The sequence below is a fragment of the Oncorhynchus kisutch genome, linkage group LG17, assembly GCF_002021735.2.
Source record: "Oncorhynchus kisutch isolate 150728-3 linkage group LG17, Okis_V2, whole genome shotgun sequence".
NCBI lineage: Eukaryota > Metazoa > Chordata > Actinopteri > Salmoniformes > Salmonidae > Oncorhynchus > Oncorhynchus kisutch.
Genome location: NC_034190.2, coordinates 68,029,378 through 68,056,522, shown reverse-complemented (window position 1 = coordinate 68,056,522; position 27,145 = coordinate 68,029,378). Strand labels below are relative to the sequence as shown.

Here is a 27,145-nt window from a genome sequence, read left to right as displayed (position 1 = left end):
ACAATGGCTTTGCTTTTGACATGATTTTATTAAAAAAGGTACAATATGACAAGTTACTCAGTGTACATACAGAGAAGCTTGCATTTTATGACAAAGTGTAAAATGTAGACATTACATATCCACTAAGAGGACGTTGGGGCATGTTGACCTCAGTTGTAGTGGAGGTAAACACCGTTTACACACTTGTGCATGAGCGTTCACCCACCTAACATGGGGAAATGCTTTGAAAGTACAGGGAACGTTATTTCACACTTTATTTTTTTTACCACTGCATCACTGGTTGAGCTGGTAAGACCAGAGGGGGTCAGCGATCTCCCCCTCCTACATAATGGCAGATGGAGTCATAGTCCAGGGTGAAGACTTTCTCCTCATATCTGTCCAGCTGCACCATGGCTCTGCTTCGGTCTCTGTCCCTCTGGAGGATACGACCCACCTGAAACACCACGTAATTGACAACGGACCCTTTAAAATATGTACTTAAACATTCCCAATTTTGTAGCCCTTCAATCCAATCAGTAATGAAAGCTATGAAACAGAAATCCGCATGGATATTTTACAGGCAAAATGATTACGATGAGCCAGCCAACTCATCCACTCACCTGCCCTCTGTGTTCACCGAGTACAACCATGATGTCGTCCGAGTCACTCTTTGGCACAATGGTCTCTAGCATTGTCTGTTTAACATCTACGTTAAAAAGACAAGGGCATCAGAGTAAAAAAAGAATAATAGATGAGTAGAGGGAATACCATTTAAAAGCATATGGGTTGGAGTGAGTAGAATGTAATTCAGCAGTAAACCAAAGACTCATGAACTCACCATCTAAGAATCTGCCTTCCTCAGTACGACACACACAGATGTTTGGCGCCAAGACATCCTCTATTCGCATCTACAAGAAACAAATCATTGGATATTAATTAAACTGATAATGATCAACAACAGAACTGTTGTGGGCTGTAAAGTGTCAATAGGCAATGAGTTGCAATGATGTGTACTAGTGCCCCTTGTGTTAGTACCTTTGAATTGTAGTATCTTCCCCCTTTGAAAGCTTTATCTACAAAGCGAACTTTCAGGTCTCTCTGGAGCCAGGGGGATGAAGCAGGGGGTAGTTTCGCCATAGGCTTCTCTCTGAGGAGAGAAGGAAAAGGTGATATGTGAAGATCAAGAAAATATTACATTACAAATCTGAAGCAATCTACCCATACCTTTTCAGGCAACCTGACCAAATTCACATAGAAATGTGAGTTATAGATCTTTCATTAATAGAAAGCAAATCTAAGAGGCGGTAGATATGTTCTATTTCTATGCTTTCCAGGCTTAAGTTTAGTTTTCACATACTTTCAGTTTTGTACACCAGTTTCAAACAGCTGAAAGTACAATATTTTTGGTTTAATGAAAATAAATTTCAGTGGTATAGATGGTACAATGATTCTCTACACAATCTATTGCTTGTTGTGTCAAACTGAAATTAGGAAAACTATTAGAATTTTAGTAACCAGGAAATGGCAGAGTGATTTCTGCATATTGCACCTTTAACAAATGAAATGGGTTGAGTAAATAAAATGTGTATTTCTATGAACGAGTACTATATTCCAAAATAAACGAATCCAAGTCATATACGTTATCCTCTTGTATTTATTAGAAATATTACACTTCCAACATCAAATATTTTCAGGAATCTCCACCTGTCCTGACTTGAATCCCGATGTTTCCTTTTTCTTTGGTCCTTCCCTCTGTCTTTCTTCCTCTCATCTTCATTATTCCTTTCTTTCTCCTTCTCTTCCCGTCTCTGCCGTTCTTGCTCTTTCTCCTTTTCTTTGTGGGCCCTGCTTAGGCGACCTGTTTTGAAGAAAATATAGTATTACAGGGGACTCCATTCAACAGTTGCATTATCAAGTAGTCTCATTTGCATCATCAATAATAATAGTGCTGATACACATTTACCTGTTCAGCAATAACAAATAAGCCACAGAAGAGCAGTAAAATTAGCCTGTGCATAAACACATCAGCACCAGTATTATTATTATTATTTGACTGGCATTCCTGATGTGTGAAACTCCCTCCACTTTTGGAACAGGTCTGTCTGATTACTGATAATAGAAGCAGTAACAGCATGGCTGTTTTTGGTTTAAATGGATATGGCCAGATTGCTTCTTTTCACACAGCGGCTCAAATGTCAGTTAGAGAGAGCTCAGCTCATCACTCAGACATTTTTTGCCCTTCGTGTCTGGAACCTTCCATCTTATGTAGAGAGGGGGTATCTCACAATATTGCAAAGACAATAATATTGGAAATAATGGAAAGAACATTTCCATGACTCCCTGTTTGCCCAATTTGTCCAGTATTTTACCGAGAACAGGTTCAATGTAATTTCATAGAGCATTCACAAAACGAAAATGATGTCAGCAGACAGACTTACTGAGGTCTTTGCAGTTTTTGTCATATTCTGTACGGTCAACCAGTTTCAGTGCATATTGACTGATTGTCACTGTCTTGCTACCAATTGCGAGCTTGACCATTACTCGTGCATTGTCCGGATCAACCCCTTCGATCTGTAACAAGAATGGTATGGTAATGGGAGGGGTGTGAGAAGGAGGGCGAGGCAAAACAGTCAATCCCTGTGAAAATGCACAAGTAGAGGAGTAATAACATTTTTTAGCAAAGTTAAGCTAATTGTCTTGCTCTTTTTAAATAAGTCATCAAACTAGAACAACAACTATGACACAGAATATTGCATACTAGACAGTGGTATAACACAATGTCATGGTCTCAGGAGATTGCTGTTGGTTTCTGTGATTTCAGACACAAAGTCAGATATCTCACCTTCCCGTAAAGGTCCTTGTGTGCTCCAGACTCAACCAGCACATGGCCTCCAGGCCCCAGGACGAGGGTCTCCTCCTTCCGCTCATCGCCTGGTTTGGGGGGCCTCCGGGGCCCACTGGGCTCCAGGTCTCTTATGGAAGAGCGATCAGCTCCCAGACCAAGACCCTTAGGCCTCAGCTGGTGCTCTATAGGCTTCACATCTCTACAGAAAGAAAAAGAGAAAAATAATACTGATGCAATAAGCATGGACACTATTGACATTATAAATAATGCAGACAGAGAAACCTGGTTCTAAAAAGGCATTAACAACTATTTATAATAACAAATAAATAAAACACACAGTCAAAAGTTTAGACAATTACTCATTCCAGGGTTTCTCTTTATTTTGACTATTTTCTACATTGTAGAATAATAGTGAAGACATCCAAACTATGAAATAACACAAAGTAACCAAAAAAAGTGTGAAACAAATCAAAATATATTGTACATTTGAGAATCTTCAAAGTAGCCACCCTTTGCCTTGATGACAGCATTGCATACTCTTGGCATTCTCTCAACCAGCTTAATGAGGTAGTCACCTGGAATGCATTTCAGTTAACAGGTGTGCCTTGTTAAAAGTTAATTTGTGGAATTTGTTTCCTTCTTAATGCATTTGAGCCAAGGTAGAGGTGGTATACAGAAGATAGCCCTATTTGTTAAAAGACAAAGTCCATATTATGGCAAAAACAGCTCAAACTAGCACAGAGAAACGACAGTCCATCATTACTTTAAGACATGAAGGTCAGTCTGTCCGGAAAATGTCAAGAACTTTGAAAGTTTCTTCAAGTGCAGTCGCAAAAATGATCAAGCGCTATGATGAAACTGGCTCTCATTAGGACCGCCACAGGAAAGGAAGACCAAGAGTTACCTCCGCTGCAAAGGATAAGTTCATTAGAGTTAACTGCACCTCAGATTGCAGCCCAAATAAATGCTTCAGAGTTCAAGTAAGACACAACTGTTCAGAGGAGACTGCGTGAATCAGGCCTTCTTGGTAGAATTTCCGCAAAGAAACCACTACTAAAGGACACCAATAATAAGAAGAGACTTGCTTGGGCCAAGAATCACGAGCAATGGACATTAGACCGGTGGAAATCTGTCCTTTGGTTAGGAGTCAAAATGTTAGATTTTTGGTTCCAACCGCCGTGTCTTTGTGAGACACAGTGTAGGTGAACGGATGATCTCTGCATGTGTGGTTCCCACCGTGAAGCGTGGAGGAGTTGGTGTGATGGTGTGTGGGTGCTTTGCTGGTGACACTGTCTGTCTGTGATTTATTTACAATTCAAGGCACACTCAACCAGTATGGCCACCACAGCATTCTGCAGTGATACGCCATCCCATCTGGTTTGCACTTAGTGGGACTATCATGTGTTTTTCAACAGAACAAACACAGAACACACCTCCAGGAAGGGTAAGGGCTATTTGATCAAGAAGGAGAGTGATGGTGCTGCATCAGATGACCTGGCCTCCACAATCACACGATTTCAACCCAATTCAGATGGTTTGGGATGAGTTGGACAGCAGAGTGAAGGAAAAGCAGCCAACAAGTGCTCAGCATATGTGGGAACTCCTTCAAGACTGTTGGAAAAGCATTCCAGGTGAAGCTGGTTGAGAGGATACCAAGAGTGTGCAAAGCTGTCATCAAGGCAAAGGGTGGCTACTTTGAAGAATCTCAAATATAAATTGTATTTGGATTTGTTTAACACTTTTTTGGTTACTACATGATTCCATATGTGTTATTTCATAGTCATGATGTCTTCACTATTATTCTACAATGTATAAAATGGTCAAAATAAAGAAAAACCCTGGAATGAGTAGGTGTCCAAACTTGACTGGTACTGTATATTTTTTTTATTGTTAACTCCACATTGTTAGAAAATTACCTATAAGTAAGCATTTCCCTGATAAACAACTGGTGTAGACTACAAAGCACGAGACAAATACAATTTTATTTGAAGACTGACCATGAGAGAGAATACTCACTGTTTGAAGGTCCGTCCAATTCCCTCTCCTGCCTTCCAGCCCATCCCCTTCAGCATGGCTAACCCATACGCCTCCACAGGAACACTGTCATAGTCTGCCTCTGTGGACTGAACATACAGCAACTGATCAGATCAGTCTTGATTCAAGGTCGACCGAGTATGATTTTTCAACGCCAATACCGATTATTGGAGGACCAAAAAAGCCGATACCGATTAATCGGCTGATTATTTTTTTATTTGTAATAATGACAATTACAACAATACTGAATGAAAACCTATTTTAACTGAATATAATACATCAATAAATCAATTTAGCCTCAAGTAAATAATGAAACATGTTCAATTTGGTTTAAATAATGCAAAAACAAAGTTGGAGAAGAAAGTAAAAGTGCAATATGTGCTATGTAAGAAAGCTAACGTTTCAGTTCCTTGCTCAGAACATATGAAAGCTGGCAGTTCCTTTTAACATGAGTCTTCAATATTCCCAGGTAAGAAGTTTTAGGTTGTAGTTATTATAGGAATTATAGGACTATTTCTCTCTATACCATTTGTATTTCATTAACCTTTGACTATTAGATGTTCTTATAGGCACTTCAGTATTGCCAGTGTAACAGTATAGCTTCCGTCCCTCTCCTCGTTCCTCCCTGGGCTCGAACCAGCAACACAACGACAACAGCCACCATCGAAGCAGCGTTACCCATGCAGAGCAAGGGGAACAACTACTAGAAGGCTCCGAGCGAGTGACGTTTGAAATGCTATTAACGTGCGCTAACTAGCTAGCCATTTCACTTCGGTTACACCAGCCTCATCTCGGGAGTTGATAGGCTTGAAGTCATAAACAGCGCAATGCTTTTGACGCACAACGAAGAGCTGCTGGTAAAATGCAATGAAAGTGCTGTTTGAATGAATGTTTACCGGCCTTTTTCTTCCTACCACCGCTCAGTCAGATACTTGTATGCTCAGTCAGATTATATGCAACGCAGGACACGCTAGATAATATAATCAACAATGTGTAGTTAACTAGTGATTATGATTGATTGTTTTTTTATAGGATACGTTTAATGCTAGCTAGCAGCTTACCTTGGCTTACTGCATTCGTGTAACAGGAGTGCAACGAGAGAGAGGCACGTCGTTATTGCGTTGGACTAGTTAACTGTAATGTTGCAAGATTGGATCCCCCAGGCTGACAAGGCAAAAATCTGTCGTTCTGCCCCTGAACAAGGCAGTTAACCCACCGTTCCTAGGCCGTAATTGAAAGTAAGAATGTGTTCTTAACAGACTTGCCTAGTTAAATAAAAAAAGGTATAAAAAAATGTTATATATATATATATATATATATATTTTTTTTTTTAAATATATAAAAATAAATAAAAACGTCGGCATCCAAAAATACCGATTTCCGATTGTTATGAAAACCTGAAATCGGCCCTAATTAATCAGCCATTCAGATTAATCGGTCGACCTCTAGTCTTGATGCAGTCCCAGAAAGGGAGAACATTTGAAATCACTCTTTACACACCCACTGGTACAGTCTGAGGATCTGTACATCTGATTGTCATTTGTGTCAGCCTGCCAGACAGTGCTTCCATAGACTGATCAATTCTTGTGTACATCCGGACTCCATACACAATAAAAAGTTGATGCCAATGTTGTTCTTATACAATCCTTTGGCTCAAGGCTCACAGACTCAGCCAGTCCAGGTTGACTGATGTCACCAACCACATCACAGCAGTGTAGAGAGATGCTGCTGCCATTAATGTGTGTACTCTCTGTCCCAGTGGCCATGCTCATCACTAGCTCCCTTGTGGGCTCTGTCTGCTCTAGGAGAAGCTGGGATCACACGAATGGGGGGAGAAGCATGAAAATGACCCAGAGGTGGAATGAGCCAACCCCTTCCGCATTTCTACAGTCAAGACAGATGTAAGACGACAGTGATGAGAGGGCGGTGGGAGGGGTGATGAGGAAGAGATGCACAAAGGAAGATTACTGTTGGTCTCTAGGGAGAGGGAGGGTGAGCAAGTGTCATCTCGTTCTTAAGACGCTGTCAGATCTGAAGTGTGTAAATATCCTGCGGTCAGCACTTTCACACAGTCTATGGCTTCAGTCCCAGTTAAACTGGTCAGTCCACATCCTGCTGTCATCGTACACACTCTGTTGACCTGACTTAAACACACTCTTGGTAATCCACCTCGCGCTTATTAACTCACCCGTATCATAACTTTCCATCTCTGTTTATGAATCAACTTCTCTCTCATGAACTGAACCAATTTTCAAACTCCCTCTGAAAATGTTGCCTTCCCTAATTTGATTTCAAACATAACATTCGCTGTGAAAACACATTGAAGTTACTTTACAGCCCAATGAGAAAAGACCCAAGACCCAGACAACAAGAATCAGGCAGTCACAGACAAGGTTTCTCTGACCTTTAACCCATACTTACAGACTCTGGTCGCAGGTCCACCTTGATGTGGTCTCCATCCTCAAACCCCTGTGGAGCCTGGTTCTGCATCAGCAGGGGGATGGTGAGGTTGGGGTCTGCCTGGTCCCCATTTTTCCACTGGTCAAGCTGCCTCTGGGATTCTGAAAGATAGATGTAATGTTGAAAGAGTGCTAACAGACTATATACCCTGTGGATTCACAACATTAGGATAATTTCTCAGAGGCTTTTCTCACTGAAGTAGTAACTGAAGCTGACAAACACAAACCTTCAATAATTTCTTTGACAGCCTGTGATTCCACTGAGTCCTGCTCCTGAGAGGGGGGTTGTGTTTTGGCTTTAACCCTTCCTCCATCACCTTGCCCCTGGACCAGGCCAGCTTTGTTTTCCTGCCTGCTGCACCAGCGGTTCCTTTGGATGAGTGGAATGATCAGCTCCTTCGGCTTCTCCACAGGCCTGGTACTATGATAAACAAAACAGACAGAGGTAGAAAGCATTTACTAACTAGACAACAATTAGCTATACAAGGGCTATGTCCCAAGGGCTATGAGATTACTAGCTAGTATGCAAGGCTAACAGCCAGCAGACCACACCAGGCAGAGGGGGGGGGGGGGGGGGCAGTAGAGTAAAGAGCGGCTACTGAGGGGCCTTCATATTGGGAGGAATGACAGATGACGAGATGAGGCAGAAAGAAGGGCGCTAGGTACAAACCTAAGTCCATGCAACACAAACCAAGTACTTTGTCCTGCTTTGCTCTCCAGAGCAGAGCGACGCTGAAAGGAGTGATAGCTGGGGTGGGGTTGATTGCTAAGGTGGATTGATTGAAGTTGAGGATCCTCAGTGTCTGTGATGCACGCCGTTTGTGCAACGCAGACCAGGTGGTGAGACTGAGGAGACCGTGTTTCGATGCATTGTGTTCACTGGATAAAGTCATGCTAAGGTACTGTATATAAATGATCCCGTGAGAACATTTGTTTCCAAACCCACTATGGTGTTTCAAGTTTATGGTCATATTGCAGCAATATGTACAGTACCAGTCAAAAGTTACGACAAACCTATTAATTCTTTATTTGTACTATTTTCTACATTGTAGAATAATAGTGAAGACATCAAAACTATGAAATAACATACAAACGTTTGGGTTGACTTAGAAATGTCCTTGTTTTTGAAAGAAAAGCAAATGTTTGGTCCATTAAAATAACATAAAATTGATCAGAAATACAGTGTAGACAATGTTAATGTTGTAAATGACTATTGTAGCTGGAAACAGCAGATTTTTATGGAATATCTACATAGGTGTACAGAGGCCCATTATCAGCAACCATCACTCCTGTTTTCCAATGGCACGTTGTATTAGCTAATCCAAGTTCATCATTTTAAAAGGCTAATTGATCATTAGAAAACTCGTTTGCAATTATGTTACCACAGCTGAAAACTGCCTTTCTGATTAAAGAAGCAATACAACTGGCCTTCTTTAGACTAGTTGAGTTCCTGGAGCGTCAGCATTTGTGGGTTCGATTACAGGCTCAAAATGACCAGAAACAAAGACCATTCTTCTGAAACTCGTCAGTCTATTTTTGTTCTGAGAAATGAAGGCTATTCCATGCAAGAAATTGCCAAGAAACCGGAGATCTCATACAACACTGTACTCCTCCCTTCACAGAACAGCACAAACTGTCTCTAACCAGAATAGAAAGAGGAGCGGGAGGTCTTTGTGCACAACTGAGCAAGAGGACAGGTATTAGTGTCTAGTTTGAGAAACAACTGGCAACATCATTAAAGAGTACCTGCAAAACACCAGTTTCAGCATCAACAGTGAAGGCCAGCATACCGGAATCGCCTCTTCACTGTTGACATTGAGCCTGGTGTTTTGCAGGTACTATTTAATGAGGCTGGCAGTTGGGACTCCCAATCACGGCCAGGTGTGATACAGCATGGATTCGAACCAGGGACTGAGATGCAGTGCCTTAGACCGCTAGTGGTATATATTTAGGGTTAGACGGAGGTGCAACTTATCCACCCCCATTTCCCATTTTTGTGAACAAAATGTTCAATTCACATTCCGGCAGCAATACGCAACAAAGCGTCTAGTCTGCCGGAAAATCACACGGAGAAGAAGATCGCACCAGGTTCAAACAAGTGTAGCTAATACATAGCTAACAAACTAATACATGAAGGGGCAGTAACATATTTATTCAACACAGACTAGTAAAGTTATTAGCTAACTAAGCAACAATACGTACCTAATGGAACTGTATTTAGACACCAACGTTAGAAGAAAGCTAGATTTCTTACCTTAGCAATTCTTTCCCATCGACTCCTGTTAAATAATCTCGCTCATCTGCATCTATATCTTCATCCCGACTAGATTTAAATTTACTTAAAGTTTTGCTAAAACCAAAAGACACAGCCCCTGCTTTTCTATCTCCTTGCTGTTGAACACTAGATGTTGAAGTATCAACATTACTGCTGTATTGTTCATGTTGCGACGACGCCATGTTTGCAATGTACGAGAGGAGACGAGAAGAGAGCTTTGGGCAATATAGTTTTATATGCACCGACAGCGACTTGATGGATCCGTGAAGACACTACATTTCCCAAAATGCAATCCCAAAATGCAATCGGCTAATGCCTTCGTTATAGGGAATATTATTATAGGCGGGTTTATTGCACATGCCAACAGTTTTTGTTGTTGTTGGCTGTAGTCTATTTTTCCTTTCATATATGTTGTATTTTATATTATAATAAACTTGAACGATTTTATGTCCAACCTGAGTTAATCCAATGAAAGTTGTGTATGGTCCGTTACTTCAACAACAGCGTACTGTGTACTCATGTCAAAGTAGCCTAATGCTGAAAGACGAGCGCATCAGACAAACGAAATAGTGTATAATACTGTACACCACTTTCTCTAGGGGCGGTTCTTTGCCCCCGTTTTTCTCCCCTCCATGCCCCACATCCCTTGGTGCTCATTTGCTTCATCACGGTTTCTTTCTCAGCTTTTTGTGACCGAGAACATTATGCCAAACATAGCATGCAATATTGACTTGTTCAATTGCCTCGAGCCATGGGTATCGCCCTCTGTCATCTGCAATTCCGTAACACCTCTGTCCAGATATAACCAATTTCGTCGCCGTGTCTTTTCTTTACATTAATGGTCTCAACTACAGTGTAAAAATCGTTTGAAAGTCTATAACCACACTGATATATCAAAAGAAGTTCAAAAGCGAAGGAATATGCCTAAAAGAAAGCAGGATATTATGAAGGTGAGCGTCAGTGCCTGGACCGGGTTCGTGTGTTAGCTTATCGATGCTGTATCCCTTAACAAATAAGTAATTTCTCACTGTACACCTACGTCAATTCAACGTCTATTTCACGTTGGTTGGTTCAATGTCAATTTCATAGGAATTACGTGGAACCAACATTGATTCAACCAGTGTGTGCCCAATGGGATAGCCCCATGATAAATTAAAACACCTATGCCATGTATCCATTATCATAATTAACAACAGCCCGGTGTATAGCCTACCAGCTCAGGCTCTTAATTTAGAGTAAACCTGTCAGATGTTTTGCCTGACAGTTTTTTTTTCGTCTGTCAGATCATCGCGGGTCTCGTGCTCAGCTGTAGAGCATCCTCGTTGTTCATGACACACAAGTCTCCACTACAGTGTCCAAATACTCTGTCTGGCGTGCACATTGGGTCTGAGTGTCTGCAGAAACTGTCGATAACAGCTGTCAATAAACGCGCGTTAGTCCGATTTCAAATAGCTTGTATTGAATTCATTTAGAATAGAAAACTATTTGGCATTTATTTTGTAATATTCAATTCAGTCACCGTTGGGGTCAAGTGTCGTTTTGGTCGGGTCAATGTATATAGACGCGTTTAAACGGCTCCTCTTTGAACGGCTAAATTGCTTGAAAAGGATGTGTGTATGTCAGCGCCAAGGCAGGTCAGTATTTTTACCTAAATATTACGTATTGTGAGAGTGTGGGCTCGTGAGACAGAATAAGGGAGGGGAGATCTTATTGATAAAGGTATCAGTTGACTGGTCAAAGTTGACCCATAGGCTGTAGCTTTTAATTTTGTTTAGGTACTTTAATGTTTTGTTATTACAGTATAGTCAGAATGTGATTTTTTTTTCCACCATAAAGTACTTATTAGGCATAGCCTAATTATTTTCTAAGAAGTAAGTCTTATTTGTGTTTCTATAATTAAGACAGTCTCTTCATGCTAAGAAATATAATTTCATTTTATTGTTGGATTCTGTGTTATACCCAAACAAAAATCCAAAAGGTAATAATGACAAAAGTGTATTATAAGTTTGTCTACTGTAACAGTAGAGCATATGTTCAATGAGTGTTTACATAGATACAGCTTTGACATATTTCATGCCTACAACATCTATTGTGCTTGACAAACAGCTTGTATGTTGAGGAGGAAATGATGTGTGCAGATGTCCTTTGTGTTATTGTGTGTGCTTCACTGTCAATTGGTGTGTAGGGTGTGTCCCTGCTTGTGAGAGCCTGACTCCACACTGAGCATTGCTCTGGGTTCTAGGAGCAGTCAAGGTTATAGTGGTATTATGAATCATTAATTAAGTCCAAGAGAACCAGAGACATGTGGCGCTATCCCAGACACTTGTGCTTTGAGAATACTGTCCCCCGCACCTTGACAAACACTGTATCCCAGAAAGACCTGATCTTTCCCTCATCTTCTCAAACCCCCAAGTTTACCCATTTTTTAAATATATTTTTTTACATTTGAATCATTTAGCAGACACTCTTATCCAGAGCAACCTACAGTAGTGAGTGCATACATTTTCATTTGTACTGGTCCCCCATGGGAATCAAACCCACAACCCTAGCATTGCAAGTGCCATGCTCTACCATCTCTACCATCTGAGCCATACAGGACCACAGGTTTTGAGTGTTGGCTTTTCAGGATCTTGTTTGTGGAATCAATCAATCAAATTTATTTATAAAGCCCTTTTTACATTATCCAATGTCACAAAGTTCTGTACAGAAACCTCGACCAAAACCCCAAACAGCAAGCAATGCAGATGTTGAAGGTCGGTGGCTAGGAAAAACTCACTAGAAAGGCTGGAACCTAGGAAGAAACCTAGAGAGGAACCAGGCTCTGAGGGGTGGCCAGTTCTCTTCTAGCGGTGCCGGGTGGAGATTATAACAGAACATGGCCAAGATGTTCAAACATTCATAGATGACCAGCAGGGTCAGATAATAATAAGCACAGTGGTGGTGGAGGGTGCAACAGGTCAGCCCCTCAGGAGTAAATGTCAGTTGGCTTTTCATAGCCGGTCATTCAGTGTTAGAGACAGCAGGTGCGGTAGAGAGAGTCCAAAACAGCAGGTTTGGGACAGGTAGCATGTCCAGTGAACAGGTCAGGGTTCCATAGCCGCAGGCAGAACAGTTCAAACTGGAGCAGCAGCATGACCAGGTGGACTGGGGACAGCAAGGAGTCATCAGGCCAGGAAGTCCTGAGGCATGGTCTTAGGGCTCAGGTCCCCTGATAGAAGGAGAAAGAGAAAGAGAGATAAATAGAGAGAGAGAATTAGAGGGAGCATACATAAATTCACACAGGACACCGGATAAGACAGGAGAAATACTCCAGATATAACAGACTGACCCTAGCCCCCCGACACATAAACTATTGCAGCATAAATACTGGAGGCTGAGACAGGAGTGGTCAGGAGACACTGTGGCCCTGTTCAGCGATACCCCCAGACAGGGCCAAACAGGCAGGATATAACCCCACCCACTTTGCCCCCACACCACAAGAGGGATATCTTCAGCCACCAACCTACTACCCTGAGACATGGCAAGGTATAGCCCTCGAGGATCTCCCCCACAGCACGAACCCGAGGGGGGCGCCAACCCGGACAGGAAGATCACGTCAGTGACTCAACCCACTCAAGTGACGCACCCCTCCTAGGAACGGCATGGAAGAGCACCAGTAAGCCAGTGACTCAGCCCCCGTAATAGGGTTAGAGGCAGAGAATCCCTCTGGAGAGAGGGGAACCGGCTAGGCATAGACAGCAAGGGTGGTTCGTCGCTCCAGTGCCTTTCTGTTCACCTTCACACCCCAGGACCAGACTACACTCAATCATAGGACCTACTGAAGAGATGAGTCTTCAGTAAAGACTTAAAGGTTGAGACCGAGTTTGCGTCTCTCACATGGGTAGGCAGACCATTCCATAAAAATTGAGCTCTATAGGAGAAAGCCCTGCCTCCAGCTGTTTGCATAGAAATTATAGGGACAATTAGGAGGCCTGCGTCTTGTGACCGTAGCGTACGTGTAGGTATGTACTACAGGACCTTATCTCCTTCTGTTTTTCCCCCATTTTCTATTCATTCTTTCACACAGTCTTAACCAGCTGTCATTAACCTGAAATATCTTTGGCTGTTTGCCAGCCATTTTCATTTATCCACTAACATTTATCCATTAACTAGCTAATTGTAGTGACATGCTCTTGTGTAGTATTAGTGTATTTCACCAGGAAGTTGTTGATTCTGTAATGATGTGCATGTTGTGCCCTTTACACTCATGCATTTTCATGACAGGGGTTTAAGGTGTGGTTAAGGAGGAGGAGGCTGCAGAGGGAAGATGTGCGTCAGTTTACCCTTGACAGGGCAGGGCTACACAGACACTCCCCCAATCTGTGGACCGAACCTCTGCTTTCTGTTACTGCATTGGAATTCTGTAGCTGTAGCACTCAATGTCTATTGTCTCAAGGATAGCACGTCTGGCCGTACAATGTGATAGACATACAGTATACTTTGATTAGATAAATGTTTGCTAAGTGTGCAGATGTAAAAAAATATATACTCAAATTGGCGGACAAATTAATTTAATGACATATCAGCTTGTGAAATAACAATTGCACAGCAATCATTTTGGAAATGTCAATAAGGCCCTGAAAAGGCCCTGGTGGTGGTATCCTTGTGATCAGGTGATGCAGGGAGAGATGTGGTAGGAGTGGAGGAAGGGTCACCTTCACCCATCCCTACTGAATCAGCACAATCCCACACACTCACACACTAGAGACTCATATATATACACTCCCTCTCTCTCTCTCTCTCTCTCTCTCTCTCTCTCTCTCTCTCTCTCTCTCTCACTCTCTCACACACACACACGCACACATACACACTCACCTCACACACACACACGCACACATACACACTCACCAACTACCGATCGGTTTCGCCTTAAGTTACCGTACTGTGACCTTGCAAAACACAGAACCACACCTCTCCTCCTCCTCTTTATCAGTTCATTGCTTCATCAGAAAAACAGCCAGTCCTTCCTTTATTTCCTGGTCTTCTCTCTTTAAAAAAAAAAAACTTTCATTTCTCCTTTTATCCCATTTTCTTTCATTCTCTCTCTCCATCTAAAAGTGAGCTATCTGCCTGGTGATGAGAGCTCATCGTTGACCTCACTGAGGAGTGATATGCTTCCCGGCAGACTTTTAAGGAATCTGTTGTTGCATTCTTCTTCCTATGAGTACTGGACGGCTAAATAACGCTGCTCACTTGTCCCATGCCATACTGTGTTCATTTGTGTTCATTTGAGGTTCAACTGAACGTTCCCTGCTTCACTCCTTTGGGAGCCCCCTTTACTGAGACTGCCATCTATAGACAGACAGGTGTTGTATTTGTCAGTATGTTTTCATTTTGCGTCTATCCTCAGATCTCTCCTATTCTGTACTCTGTGTTAGTCCCTAAGCACCATTGTGAGAGGAGTACAAAAGGACGCCATGAATATACGAGAGGCACACACTACTCTAAATTCATGGATGAGAAGAGAACATCTCTGATTGAGGATATTGAATGGAATATCTATCAGTTACAAAAAATTCATCTTACACTGGGGTTGGGTGTGTGCCTGTGTGTGCGGTTGTGTGTGCATGCTAGCGTGCGTTTGAGACAGAGGGAGTTATTTTATGTTTTTCATCCCACAGGCATTTAATCTTTTATTTTTAAATCTGCCACTGCTGTCTGTTTTGTGTTGAACACTCCTGTGCCCTAGATTTAATAGTGAGTGAGCACCCCATGTTGTTGCACAGCTAGTTTAAGTAAATATTTCGCAGGTGGGGTCAAAAGAAAGATGCTGATCCAGATGAACATTGAACCCTAGGAGAAACCCTAATTTGCATTTCCTGTCTGTTAAAGAGAGTATGGTCTTTCTGTATCCATTTTATTAGTTGCAATGCATTTAAGGTCTTTGGTTATGGTTGGCTGACCTCCAACACAGACAAGCCACAGGAGGATGGTGTACGATTAGGAGTAGAGGACTACAGGTTAGAATGAATGAAGGAAAGGGCTTAGTGCAGTAGTGGGGGTAGATGTTGTGACTGCAGCTTAAATACTTGTACAGTGATACTTAAATAGTTTTAATGCTTATAAATGTGTGTAAATAGTTAAAAATGGAATCTCCTACCACCAGCACTTGAAAAAGTGTTTTGTCTTAGTTTCTCTTCTTTACAAGGTCTGATGTATCTACACATTTGACATGGGTGAAGGATGACCGATAGATTGACATTAGAAGCACTGAGATACTCATCAAATCTGACAGTCTCTTCACCATGAAGACATTGTAATATTGCTACAGAGGCGATACTGGGTGAGATACCGGATGAGATACTGAGTGAGATACCGGATGAGATACCGAGTGAAATACCGGATGAGATACAGAGTGAGGTACCGGGTGAGATACCGGGTGAGTTACTGGGTGAGATACCGAGTGAGATACCGGGTGAGATACCGGATGAGATACCGAGTGAGGTACCGGGTGAGATACCGGGTGAGTTACTGGGTGAGATACCTGGTGAGTTACTGGGTGAGATACCGAGTGAGATACCGGGTGAGATACCTGGTGAGTTACTGGGTGAGATACCGAGTGAGATACCGGGTGAGATACCTGGTGAGTTACTGGGTGAGATACCTGGTGAGTTACTAGGTGAGATACCGAGTGAGATACCGAGTGAGATACCAGGTGAGATACCGGGTGAGTTACTAGGTGAGATACCGAGTGAGATACTGGGTGAGATACCGAGTGAGATACCGGGTGAGATACCTGGTGAGTTACTGGGTGAGATACCTGGTGAGTTACTGGGTGAGATACAGAGTGAGATACCGAGTGAGATGCCGGGTGAGATACCTGGTGAGATACCTGGTGACTTACTGGGTGAGATACCTGGTGAGTTACTAGGTGAGATACCGAGTGAGATACAGAGTGAGATACCAGGTGAGATACCGGGTGAGTTACTGGGTGAGATACCTGGTGAGTTACTGGGTGAGATACCGAGTGAGATACCGGGTGAGATACCTGGTGAGTTACTGGGTGAGATACCTGGTGAGTTACTGGGTGAGATACCTGGTGAGTTACTAGGTGAGATACCGAGTGAGATACCAGGTGAGATACCGGGTGAGTTACTGGGTGAGATACCGAGTGAGATACCGGGTGAGATACCGAGTGAGATACCGGGTGAGATACCGAGTGAGATACCGGGTGAGATACCTGGTGAGTTACTGGGTGAGATACCTGGTGAGTTACTGGGTGAGATACCGAGTGAGATGCTGGGTGAGATACCTGGTGAGATACCTGGTGAGATACCTGGTGAGTTACTGGGTGAGATACAGAATGAGATACTGGGTGAGATACAGAGTGAGATACCGAGTGAGATCCCAGGCGAGTTACTGGGTGAGATACCTGGTGTGTTACTGGGTGAGATACCTGGTGAGTTACTGGGTGAGATACAGAGTGAGATACCGAGTGAGATGCCGGGTGAGATACCGGGTGAGATACCTGGTGGGTTACTGGGTGAGATACAGAGTGAGATACTGGGTGAGATACCTGGTGAGTTACTGGGTGAGATACAGAGTGAGATACTGCGTGAGATACAGAGTGAGATACCAGGTGAGATACAGAGTGAGATACTGGGTGAGATACTGGGTGAGATACCAGGTAAGATAGCAGGAAGCACGAGGCTACTGTATCAGTACTGAGATTGGTTATCAACACAGGCAATTGAGATAGCCTATTGCCTATGAGTTGTGTCTGGACCAATGGCTTTATAATGTTCACTTAGTGTACAAAACATTAGGAACATCTTCCTAAATTTGAGATGCAAACCCTTTTGCCCTCAGAACAGACTCAATTCGTCGGGGCATGGACTCTACAAAGTGTCTGAAGTGTTTCACAGGGATGCTGGCCCATGTTGACTCCAATACTTCCCATAGTTGTGTCAAATTGGCTGGTAGTAGATCTCAACTCCAAATATCTTGTTTCATCTCATCCCACAGATGCTCAATTGGATTGAGAGCTGGTGACTGGGTAGGCCACTGCGGTAAGCTGAATTCACCGTCATGTTCGTGGAACCAGCGATTTCAGCGATTTCGAACACTGTCCTGCCGTTGGCTGGATATCCTTTGGTTGGTGGATCATTCTTGATACACAGGAAACTGTTGAGCGTGAAAAACCCAGCAGCATTGCAGTTTTTGACACACTCAAACCAGTGGGCCTGGCATCTGGCATCTACCAACATACCCCCCCCATACCCCATTCAAAGGCACTTAAACAATTTGTCTTCCCCATTCACCCTCTGAGTGGCACACATGCATAATCCATGTCTCAATTGTCTCAAGGCTTAAAAATCATTCTTTAATCTGTCTCCTACCCTTCATCTACACTGATTGAAGTGGATTTAACATGTTACATCAATAAGGGATCATAGCTTTCAAGTGGACCTGTTCAGTCTGTCATTGAAAGAGCAAATGTTCCTAATGTTTTGTACACTCAGTGTATATAGCATGTGATGATCCAACTGATATGTGTCTAAATGCTCTCTCCCCCTCGTTTTCCCCAGTCCTGTCCTGATAAATCTGCAAAGCAACACAGTTTTTCTATTTTCCAACACCCTGCATGAGCTGCTTAGCTGTGGTATTCAATTAGCCATTGTCTTAATTGAAGTGATTTGCTTACACCATTTTCTTGAAGGTCTTTGAAAATGTTATGGCCTCCAATCAAACACAGTGTCTCATTTCCTTTGTTCTTTCTTTTAACTTGACATCGAATTATTGAACTGAACTCAAGGTCTCAACTGAAACGGTGTTCTCTTTAGTTGGGAACTTGTGTTGTAGATAAGTCTAACCTGAACTGAAAGAAGCGCCAGGATAATGCTTGGTTCTTAGGGTCTTCCCAGTATGCAGTTTCTCTCTGTTTTAGGTACTGTTTGGTGGCATTTGTAGTACAACTAAATGGTCAGGTGGGTGATATGTGAGCTTATGTGTGTGATATGTGCGTGTTTGAGTGGTTTTGGTTTGATATATCAGTATTCAGTGCAAGAAAACAAGCATGTTGTATGTTCCTCAGGATTAAAAGCACATACTGTGCATTTAGAAGGTATTCAGACCCTTTGACTTTTTCCAAATTTTGTTACATTACAGCCTTATTCTAAAATTGATTAAATCATTTCCCCCTTCATCAATCTACACACAATACCCCATAACGATAAAGCAAAAACATATATATATTTTTTTTAAACATTTGAGCAAATGTATTACCAAATTTAAAAAACAAAATATCTTATTTACTTAAGTATTCAGACCCTTTGCTACGAGACTCGAAATTGAGTTCAGGTGGATCCTGTTTCCATTGATCATCCTTGAGATGTTTCTCTGTGTCCACCTGTGGTAAATTCAATTTATTGGACATGATGTGGAAAGGCACACACCTGTCTATCTACGCCCCACAGTTGACAGTGCATGTCAGAGCAAAAACCAAGCAATGAGGTAAAAGGAAATTGAGCTCCGATACAGGATTTTGTCGAGGCACAGATTTGGGGAAGCATACCAAAAGAATTCTGCAGCATTGAAGGTCCAGAAGAACGCAGTGGCGTCCATAATTCTTAAATGAAAGAAGTTTAGAACCACCAAGACTCTTCCTAGAGCTGGCCGCCCGGCCAAACTGAGCAATCGGGGGAGAAGGGCCTTGGTCAGGGAGGTGACCAAGGACCCAATGGTCACTCTGACAGAGCTCCAGAGTTCCTCTGTGGAGAAGGGAGAACCTTCCAGAAGGACAACTATCTCAGCAGCACTCCAACAATCAAGCCTTAATGGTAGATTGGCCAGACAGAAGCCACTCCTCAGTAAAAGGCACATGACAGCCCGCTTGGAGTTTGCCAACAGGCACCCAAAGGACTCTCGGACCATGAGAAACAAGATTCTCTGGTCTGATGAAACCAAGATTGAACTCTTTCGCCTGTGTGCCAAGTGTCTCGTATGGAGGAAACCTGGCACCATCCCTACTGTGAAGCATGGTGGTGGCAGCATCCTGCTGTGGGGATGTTTTTCAGCGGCAGGGACTGGAAGACTAGTCAGGATCGAGGGAAAGATGAAAGGAGCAAAGTACAGAGAGAGATCCTTGATGAAAACCTGCTCTAGGGCACTTAGGACCTCAGACTGGGGAGAAGGTTCATCTTCCAACAGGACAATGACCCTAAGCACACAGTCGAGACAACGCAGCAGTGCCTTCAGGACAAGTCTCTGAATGTCCTTGAGTGGCCCAGTCAGAGCATGGACTTGACCCCGATCGAACATCTCTGGAGAGACCTGAAAATAGCTGTGCAGCAACGCTCCCCATCCAACCTGACAGAGCTTGAGAAAACAGGTGTGCCAAGGTTGAAGCATCATACCCAAGAAGATGCTTCAGCAAAGTACTGAGTAAAGGGTCTGAATACTTATGAAATGTGATATTTCAGTGTTTGCTTTTGTATACATTTGCAAAAATGTCTAAAAACCTGTTTTTGCTTTGTCATTATGGGATATTGTGTGTAGATTGAATGGAAACAGGATGCACCTGAGCTCAATTTCGAATTTCTTAGCAAAGGGTTTGACTACTTATGTAAATAAGTATTTCAGTTCTTTTCTGTTTCTTTAATAAATGTGCAAAATGTCTAAAAACCTGTTTTCGCTTTGTCATTATGGGATATTGTGTGTAGATTGCTGAGGATTCGTGTTTATTTAATCCATTATAGAATAAGGCTGTAACATAACAAAATGCACTGTACTTCAAATGGATTAAAAAAAGAAAAGCCTTTGCTGTTTATGCTTTTCACAGTTTTCCTTCTAAATGTGGCCTGAAACAGTAGTTATTCATACTTTCTCAATAAAAGAATAACGATCCTATAGGAATGAAGATTGACCTCCAAGAATAGCTTCCTCAGAGAGATGAATACATTGAGGTCTTTGTCAGGCGGGACTGGTATGAAATTACCTCAGAAAGACAGTAAGGCAAAGCAGAGAGCCTAAACAGATCACTGGAAGGAGGAAACCTGTGAAATAGGATATGTATTGGTCAGCTCTTCCTTCTGCTAATGGTCAGCATTTTCAATACTGGGTGCTTTTTATAGGACTAGATATCCTTGAATCTGTATAGTGTGTTCTCTTCTGTCAAGCCGTTTAATTGCAGTCAGAAGTATTGCTGTTTTTATTTGTGGTAAGAGCCTTCCCAGTGGGCACAGACGTCATTTCAACATATAGTTTTGATTTGGTTAAATTGTCAACTATGGGAAAGGGGGATACCTAATCAGTTGTACAACTAAATGCATTCAACTGAAATGTGTCTTCTGCATTTAACCCAACTCCTCTGAATCAGAGAGGTGCGGGGGGCTGCCTTAATTGACATCCACATCATTGGTGCCTGGGGAGAAGTTGTTTTTGGGGGTTAAATGCCTTGCTCAGGGGCAGAACGACAGATTTTTACCTGGTTGGCTACTGGCCCAATGCTCCTACCCACCAGGCTACCTGCCGCCCCAACTAACGTGAATTCAACGTGAAATCAACTGAAAAGGTCACATTTTCATCAGATTTTGGTTAAAAGTTGGGTGAAAAAATACAACATTCCCTTACGTTGATGACTTTTTGCAAATCCAATCAGTTTTCCACGTTGAAACAACTTCATCACATTTCATTTTTGGTTGTTGAAATGATGTCGAAACAACGTTGATTCAACCAGTTTTTGCCCATTGTATTTGTATTCTTTAAGGATCCCCATTAGCTGCTATCAATGTGTTGTTAATAATCATTTAACCCTAAAAGTGCCAAAACGGGTCAATTTTGACCCCAAAGGGTAAAAATGTCATAATTTCTAAATCATTTTTTTTGCAACTAGTAGTTGACAAAATAAACACAATTTACTATGATTTCTGTGTTTATATGGAGGAATGAAAAATAATCTCTCTTTTGTACACTAGTGGTGCATGGCTAAACTGAACTCAATGGTAAACTTTGTGAACATTTGCCTACGAGGTAGTATATACCCTGAAAATATATAGATATGGAGCCACCCTAGATTTGGCCCGTGGTGGGTGTGGCAGCCACTATAGTTAAAACATGACTTTAATATGTAAATGCATATTTAGTTTAGAGTCAATGTATCTATACTAACTGGAGAGTAGCATCTTTCAGATGCAATTGGAAGTGAGTTGGTAGCCCATAGCGTTCCAAAGTTTGATCTAAAAGTCTAATGGCACTGGTACCAACAGTGCTTTCAGAAAGTATACAGACCCCTTGACTTTTTCTACATGTTGTTAAGTTACAGCCTTATTCTAAAATATATTCAATAAATACAAATCCTTAGCAATCTACACACAATGTCCTGCAATATTATTTTTTTTTTTGTGCAAATTTATAAAAAATCAAAAACAGAAATACATTATTTACATAAGTATTCAGACCCTTTGCTATGAGACTCAATTGAGCTCAGGTGCATCCTGTTTCCAATGATCATCCTTGAGATGTTTCTACAACTTGATTGGAGTCCACCTGGGGTAATTTCAATTGATTGGACACACACTTCTCTATATAAGGTCCCACAGTGCATGTCAGAGCAAAAACCAAGCCATGGTCAGGGAGACCAAGAACCCGATGGTCACTCTGACAGAGCTCTAGAGTTCCTCTGTGAAGATGGGAGAACCTTCCAGAAGGACAACCATCTCTGCAGCACTTCACCAATCAGGCCTTTATGGTAGAGTGGCCAGACGGAAGCCTCTCTTCAGTAAAAGGCACATGACAGCCCGCTTGGAGTTTGCCAACAGGCACCTAAAGACTCTCGGACCATGAGAAACAAGATTCTCTGGTCTGATGAAACGAAGATTGAACTCTTTGGCTTGAATGCCAAGTGTCACATCTGGAGGAAACCTGGCACCAAACCTACTGTGAAGCATAGAGAGATCCTTAATGAAAACCTGCTCCAGAGCACTCAAGACCTCAGACTGGGTCAAAAGTTTACCTTCCAACAGGACAACGGCAAGTCTCTGAATGTCCTTGAGTGGCCCAGCCAGTGCCTGGACTTGATCGAAACATCTCTGGAGAGACCTGAAAATAGCTGTGCAGCAACACTCCCCATCCAACCTGACAGAGCTGGAGTGGATCTGGAGAGACCTGAAAATAGCTGTGCAGCAACACTCCCCATCCAACCTGACAGAGCTTAAGAGGATCTGAAGAGACCTGAAAATAGCTGTGCAGCAACACTCCCCATCCAACCTGACAGAGCTTGAGAGGATCTGGAGAGAAGAACGGGAGAAACTCCCCAAATACAGGTGTGTCAAGCTTGTAGTGTCATACCCAAAAAGACTCAAGGCTGTAATCACTGCCAAAGGTGCTTCAACACTGTACTGAGTAAAGGGTCAGAATACTTAAGTAAATGTGATATTTCTGTTTATATATTTTTTAAATTAGCAACAATTATTTTATTTATTTATTTATTTGTCATTATGGAGTATTGTGCGTAGATTGATGAGGAAAAAAACAATTTATACATTTTAGAATAAGGCTGTAACCTAACAAAATGTGGAAAATGTCAAGGGGTCTGAATACTTTCCGAAGGCACTGTATATCGCCCATATCGTTAACGGTATGTCAGATTAGCTCAATTGCCAATTTATCAGTCTCTGAGAATAACAGAAACACACCACTTTTAATGAATACCAGACACATGTTGATAACAAGTGCCTATGGATGAAATTGATCAAAATATCTATTCAAAATATTTGATGTTTAAGGTCAGGTTTTCTTTACTGTTTGTTATATTAAATACAGGACAGGACATGGACAAGCACACTTTTCTGTACCCAGTCACAGGTATCATGTGTTCATAGAAAACAACCTTCTCTTGTTTCTTAGGGCAACATTGTTATGAATAACCAGTTGAAAGAAGAAGGACTTTTCAGGACAAACACACAGCACTAGAAACAGTCTAGGGAGCTGTGTGGCAGAGTGGGGCCAGGAAAAGAACCGCTCTCTCAATGTCAACAAAACTAAGGAGCTGATCGTGGACTTTAGGAAACAGCAGGGGGAGCACCCCCATATCCACATCGACGGGACCACAGTGGAGAAGGTGGAAAGCTTAAACTTCCTTGGCGTACACATCACTGACAAACTGAAATGGTCCACCCACATAGACAGTGTGGTGAAATAGGCGCAACAGCACCTCTTCAACCTCAGAAGGTTGAAGAAATTCGGCTTGGCCCCTAAGACCCTCAGAAACTTTTACAGATGCACAATTGAGAGCATCCTGTCGGGCTGTATCAACGCCTGGTACGGCAACTGCACAGCCCGTAACCGCAGGGCTCTCCAGAGGGTGGTGCGGTCTGCCCAACACATCACCATGGCCACACTGCCTGTCTTCCAGGACACCTACAGCACCCGATGTCACAGGAAGGCTAAAAGATCATCAAGGACAACAACCACACGAGCCACGGCCTGTTCACCCCGCTATCAACCAGAAGGCGAGGTCAGTACAGGTGCATCAACGCAGGGGCTGAGAGACTGAAAAACAGCTTCTATCTCAAGGCCACTGTAATAATGAAACACTAATCAAATCAAATCAGATCAAATTGTATTAGTCACGTGCGCCAAATACAACAGGTGTAGACCTTTCAGTGAAATTCTTACTTACGAGCCCCTAACTGACTGCAGTTTAAAATAATATGGATAAGAATAAGAGATAAATGTAAATAAATGTAAGTAATTAATGAGGAGCAGTAAAAAATAACATTATATACAGGGGGGGGGGCGGGACAGAGTCAATGTGCGGGGGCACCGGTTAGTTGAGGTAGTATGTATATGTAGGTAGAGTTAATTAAATTGACTATGTATAGATAACATCAGAGAGTGGCAGTGGTATGGAGGGGGGGGTGAGGGGGCAATGTGAATAGTCTGGGTAGACATTTGACTAGATGTTCAGGAGTCTTATGGCTTGGGGGTAGAAGCACTAGTCACTTTAATAATGTTTACATACTGCTTTACTCATCTCATATGTATGTACTATATTCTATTGTACTGTATTTAGTTAATGCCACTCTGACATTGCTCGTCCTAATATTTATATATTATTTTACTTTTAGATGTGTGTATTGTTGTGAATTGTTATATATTACTGCACTGTTGGAGCTAGGAGCACAAGCATTTCACTACACCCGCAATAACATCTGCTAAATATGTGTATGTGACCAATACAATTTGATTTGATTTGTACAACGCTGTGTTGATTGGCACAGTAAGACTCAGAGCCTCACCAGAGCTGACACAGTTGCGACTGAAGGTAAGAGACCAAGATAGCAGCCACCACACCGGAACAGCACACCACAGCGGGCAAACCTGGTAAATCTAGACGATAGCCAGAGCCATGCGAAACCCAAACATCATAGGATAGTTGGTATTTTTAGCGTGAGCTTGTATAGCTAAGAAGACAGATAGAGCATTTGGGATCTCAAAGCTTATTGAACTTGTATTAAAACATGATGGAGTCAGGGTACTGCTCTCAGAATGATGTACAGATCACATATGTCGATGCTAATACAATTTGTTGTGCGTTATTATTTTCGTTCTGAATCAGATGGCCTGACAATGCCTCTTTTTATGTTCATTCTGTATTTGGTGCATGTGTTTTATTGGTTGTGTTCGTGTGTACTCTGTGTGTGTGTGGAAGGATGGGTGGTTGGGAGGTACAATTTCAGCTGCAGAAGGTCTCTCAGCACGTCAGAAAGCGAGTGAGTGAGGGCACAGAGAGGACAATTAGGGATAAATGAACAAATAAGCATAATATCTAAAAATAAATTCAGAAACAGCACCTTTGCTTTTTATCAATTAAATTCACAGACTCACTTGTCTCTGGACCAACAGAAACATAGAACAAAATTGCTGTTATTTCCCCAATGGAGCAGACCAGACTGTAATCAAGCTCTGGCTCCTGTCGCCCTGCAAGGTCAAACCGGCGACTCCACTGCCAACCCCAGGCTGTGTAGTGCCTCTCTCTCTCCCCCATTCTCTCTTTTTTTATCCCTCTCTCCCACTCCACTCCCCCCCCCCTCTCTCTCCACCCCCCCCCCCCCCTCGCTCTCTCTATTTCCAGCTCTCCCTCCCTGCTCTCTTCCCCTCCCTGATAAACATTACATTGGGGATCTGTGGAGTTGTCCTTCCTATATTTCTATCTTTCCTGTATTTCATTATATGTCAGTCTCTCTGTGTTGTGTATCTCATTTATAGTCCATCTTTATGTTTGACTGTCTCACAAAGTCTCTCATCCATGCACCCACCCGTCCCTGTGTTGTGTTTAATGCGACCCTCTCTCTGTGTCTAAGATCAGCGTGTGTCCTGGGCTGCTCCAGTCCTGTCAGACCAAGGCACTCTCTCTGTCACGGTGTAGGAGCACCTGCCCTCTCTCTGAGCCGCCCATCTGTCACTTCACTGGCTCTCAACAAAGACCTTTAAAAGTCAACTGTTGGAAGAGGCATCACACTTAACTTACAATTTTGTTCTTTTGGAATTCTAGACAGTGGTGAATCATGTAAATCACATAGCCTACAGTACAACATGTCCTATGAACAGCAATGTTTTGCCTGCAGTGCATACTCAGTTCCATAGGCTACGATATGTGACTCTAAAGCAGACATGACCACAACAGGAGCTTCAGTGAACATGGAATAGTCTTCATTATTCATGTTTGGCAAGACGATTTATAGATGCTTATTACTGTAAGTGCAATTCATAGTGGAAATGAAGGAGGCTCAATCATGATGATTCCTTACTGGAGTCATTAAAACAACAACACTTAGCTGTCAATTTATATGAAATATTAGATTTTGTATCAAATGACCCATATCTATAATGAGTATTAATTTACCCTGTCTGGTCTCGTCAGTATTGACCTGTTCATCTGATTGTGACAGTTTATTTACTGTATTTCAGTTCAACACACTGCCAAACACCACACACAGTGTTTGTATAACACACAAATACAGTTTCCAGGTTTTAGTCTGCTTCACATGTTCTAAAGGAGGGAATAGTTGAACTTGTACTGCAATCAGAAGCTATGTTCTTTACCTTTTCTCAACAGTACCTTAGATAACTTCTGTGGTGTTAAAAACTATTTCAGGGCAATGAAATCCTGAGCTTAAAGACATGAAATCACACCTTAACACGATTGTGTGAGTGACACTGCCTTCCCTCTGTCTGTCTCATTCTCTCTCTCTCTCTCTCTCTCTCTCTCTCTCTCTCTCTCTCTCTCTCTCTCTCTCTCTCTCTCTCTCTCTCGCTCTTTCTCTTTCTCTTTTTCTTTCTCTTTCTCTTTCTCTCTCTCTCTCTCTCTCTCTCTCTCCCTCAATTCAATTTACATTTAAGGGCTTTATTGGCATGGGAAACATATGTTTACATTGCCAAAGTATGTGAAATAGATAATAAACAAAAGTGAAATAATCAATAAAAATTAACAGTAAACACTATTCCAAAAAATAGAGACATTTCAAATGTCATATTATGTCTATATACAGTGTTGTAATGACGTGCAAATAG

General features: G+C 42.2%; 1 protein-coding gene across 1 annotated transcript; it reads right to left on the bottom strand.

Annotated features, from left to right (window-relative positions):
* Positions 1 to 8: 8 nt before the first annotated feature.
* On the bottom strand, positions 9 to 9,817 carry LOC109908164 (G-patch domain and KOW motifs-containing protein). Its single transcript, XM_020506699.2, has 11 exons — positions 9,572 to 9,817; positions 7,545 to 7,738; positions 7,280 to 7,419; positions 4,841 to 4,947; positions 2,822 to 3,023; positions 2,418 to 2,550; positions 1,684 to 1,837; positions 1,015 to 1,126; positions 818 to 887; positions 600 to 685; positions 9 to 433 (listed from the first exon to the last, which is right to left on the bottom strand). The coding sequence occupies exons 1-11, from the start codon at positions 9,772 to 9,774 to the stop codon at positions 305 to 307; spliced, it is 1,530 nt and encodes a 509-aa protein (XP_020362288.1). The 5' UTR covers positions 9,775 to 9,817; the 3' UTR covers positions 9 to 304.
* Positions 9,818 to 27,145: the final 17,328 nt, after the last annotated feature.

What these genes read in the sequence shown, in the direction of transcription:
- LOC109908164 (XM_020506699.2), bottom strand. Translation starts at nt 9,774, where the DNA reads ATGGCGTCGTCGCAACATGAACAATACAGCAGTAATGTTGATACTTCA. An exon ending in TGGACCTGCGACCAGAGTCT is followed by an intron (nt 4,948 to 7,279) that starts GTAAGTATGGGT and finishes CTGTATGTTCAG; the next exon opens with TCCACAGAGGCAGACTATGA. An exon ending in CGGGATTCAAGTCAGGACAG is followed by an intron (nt 1,127 to 1,683) that starts GTGGAGATTCCT and finishes TTCTCTCCTCAG; the next exon opens with AGAGAAGCCTATGGCGAAAC.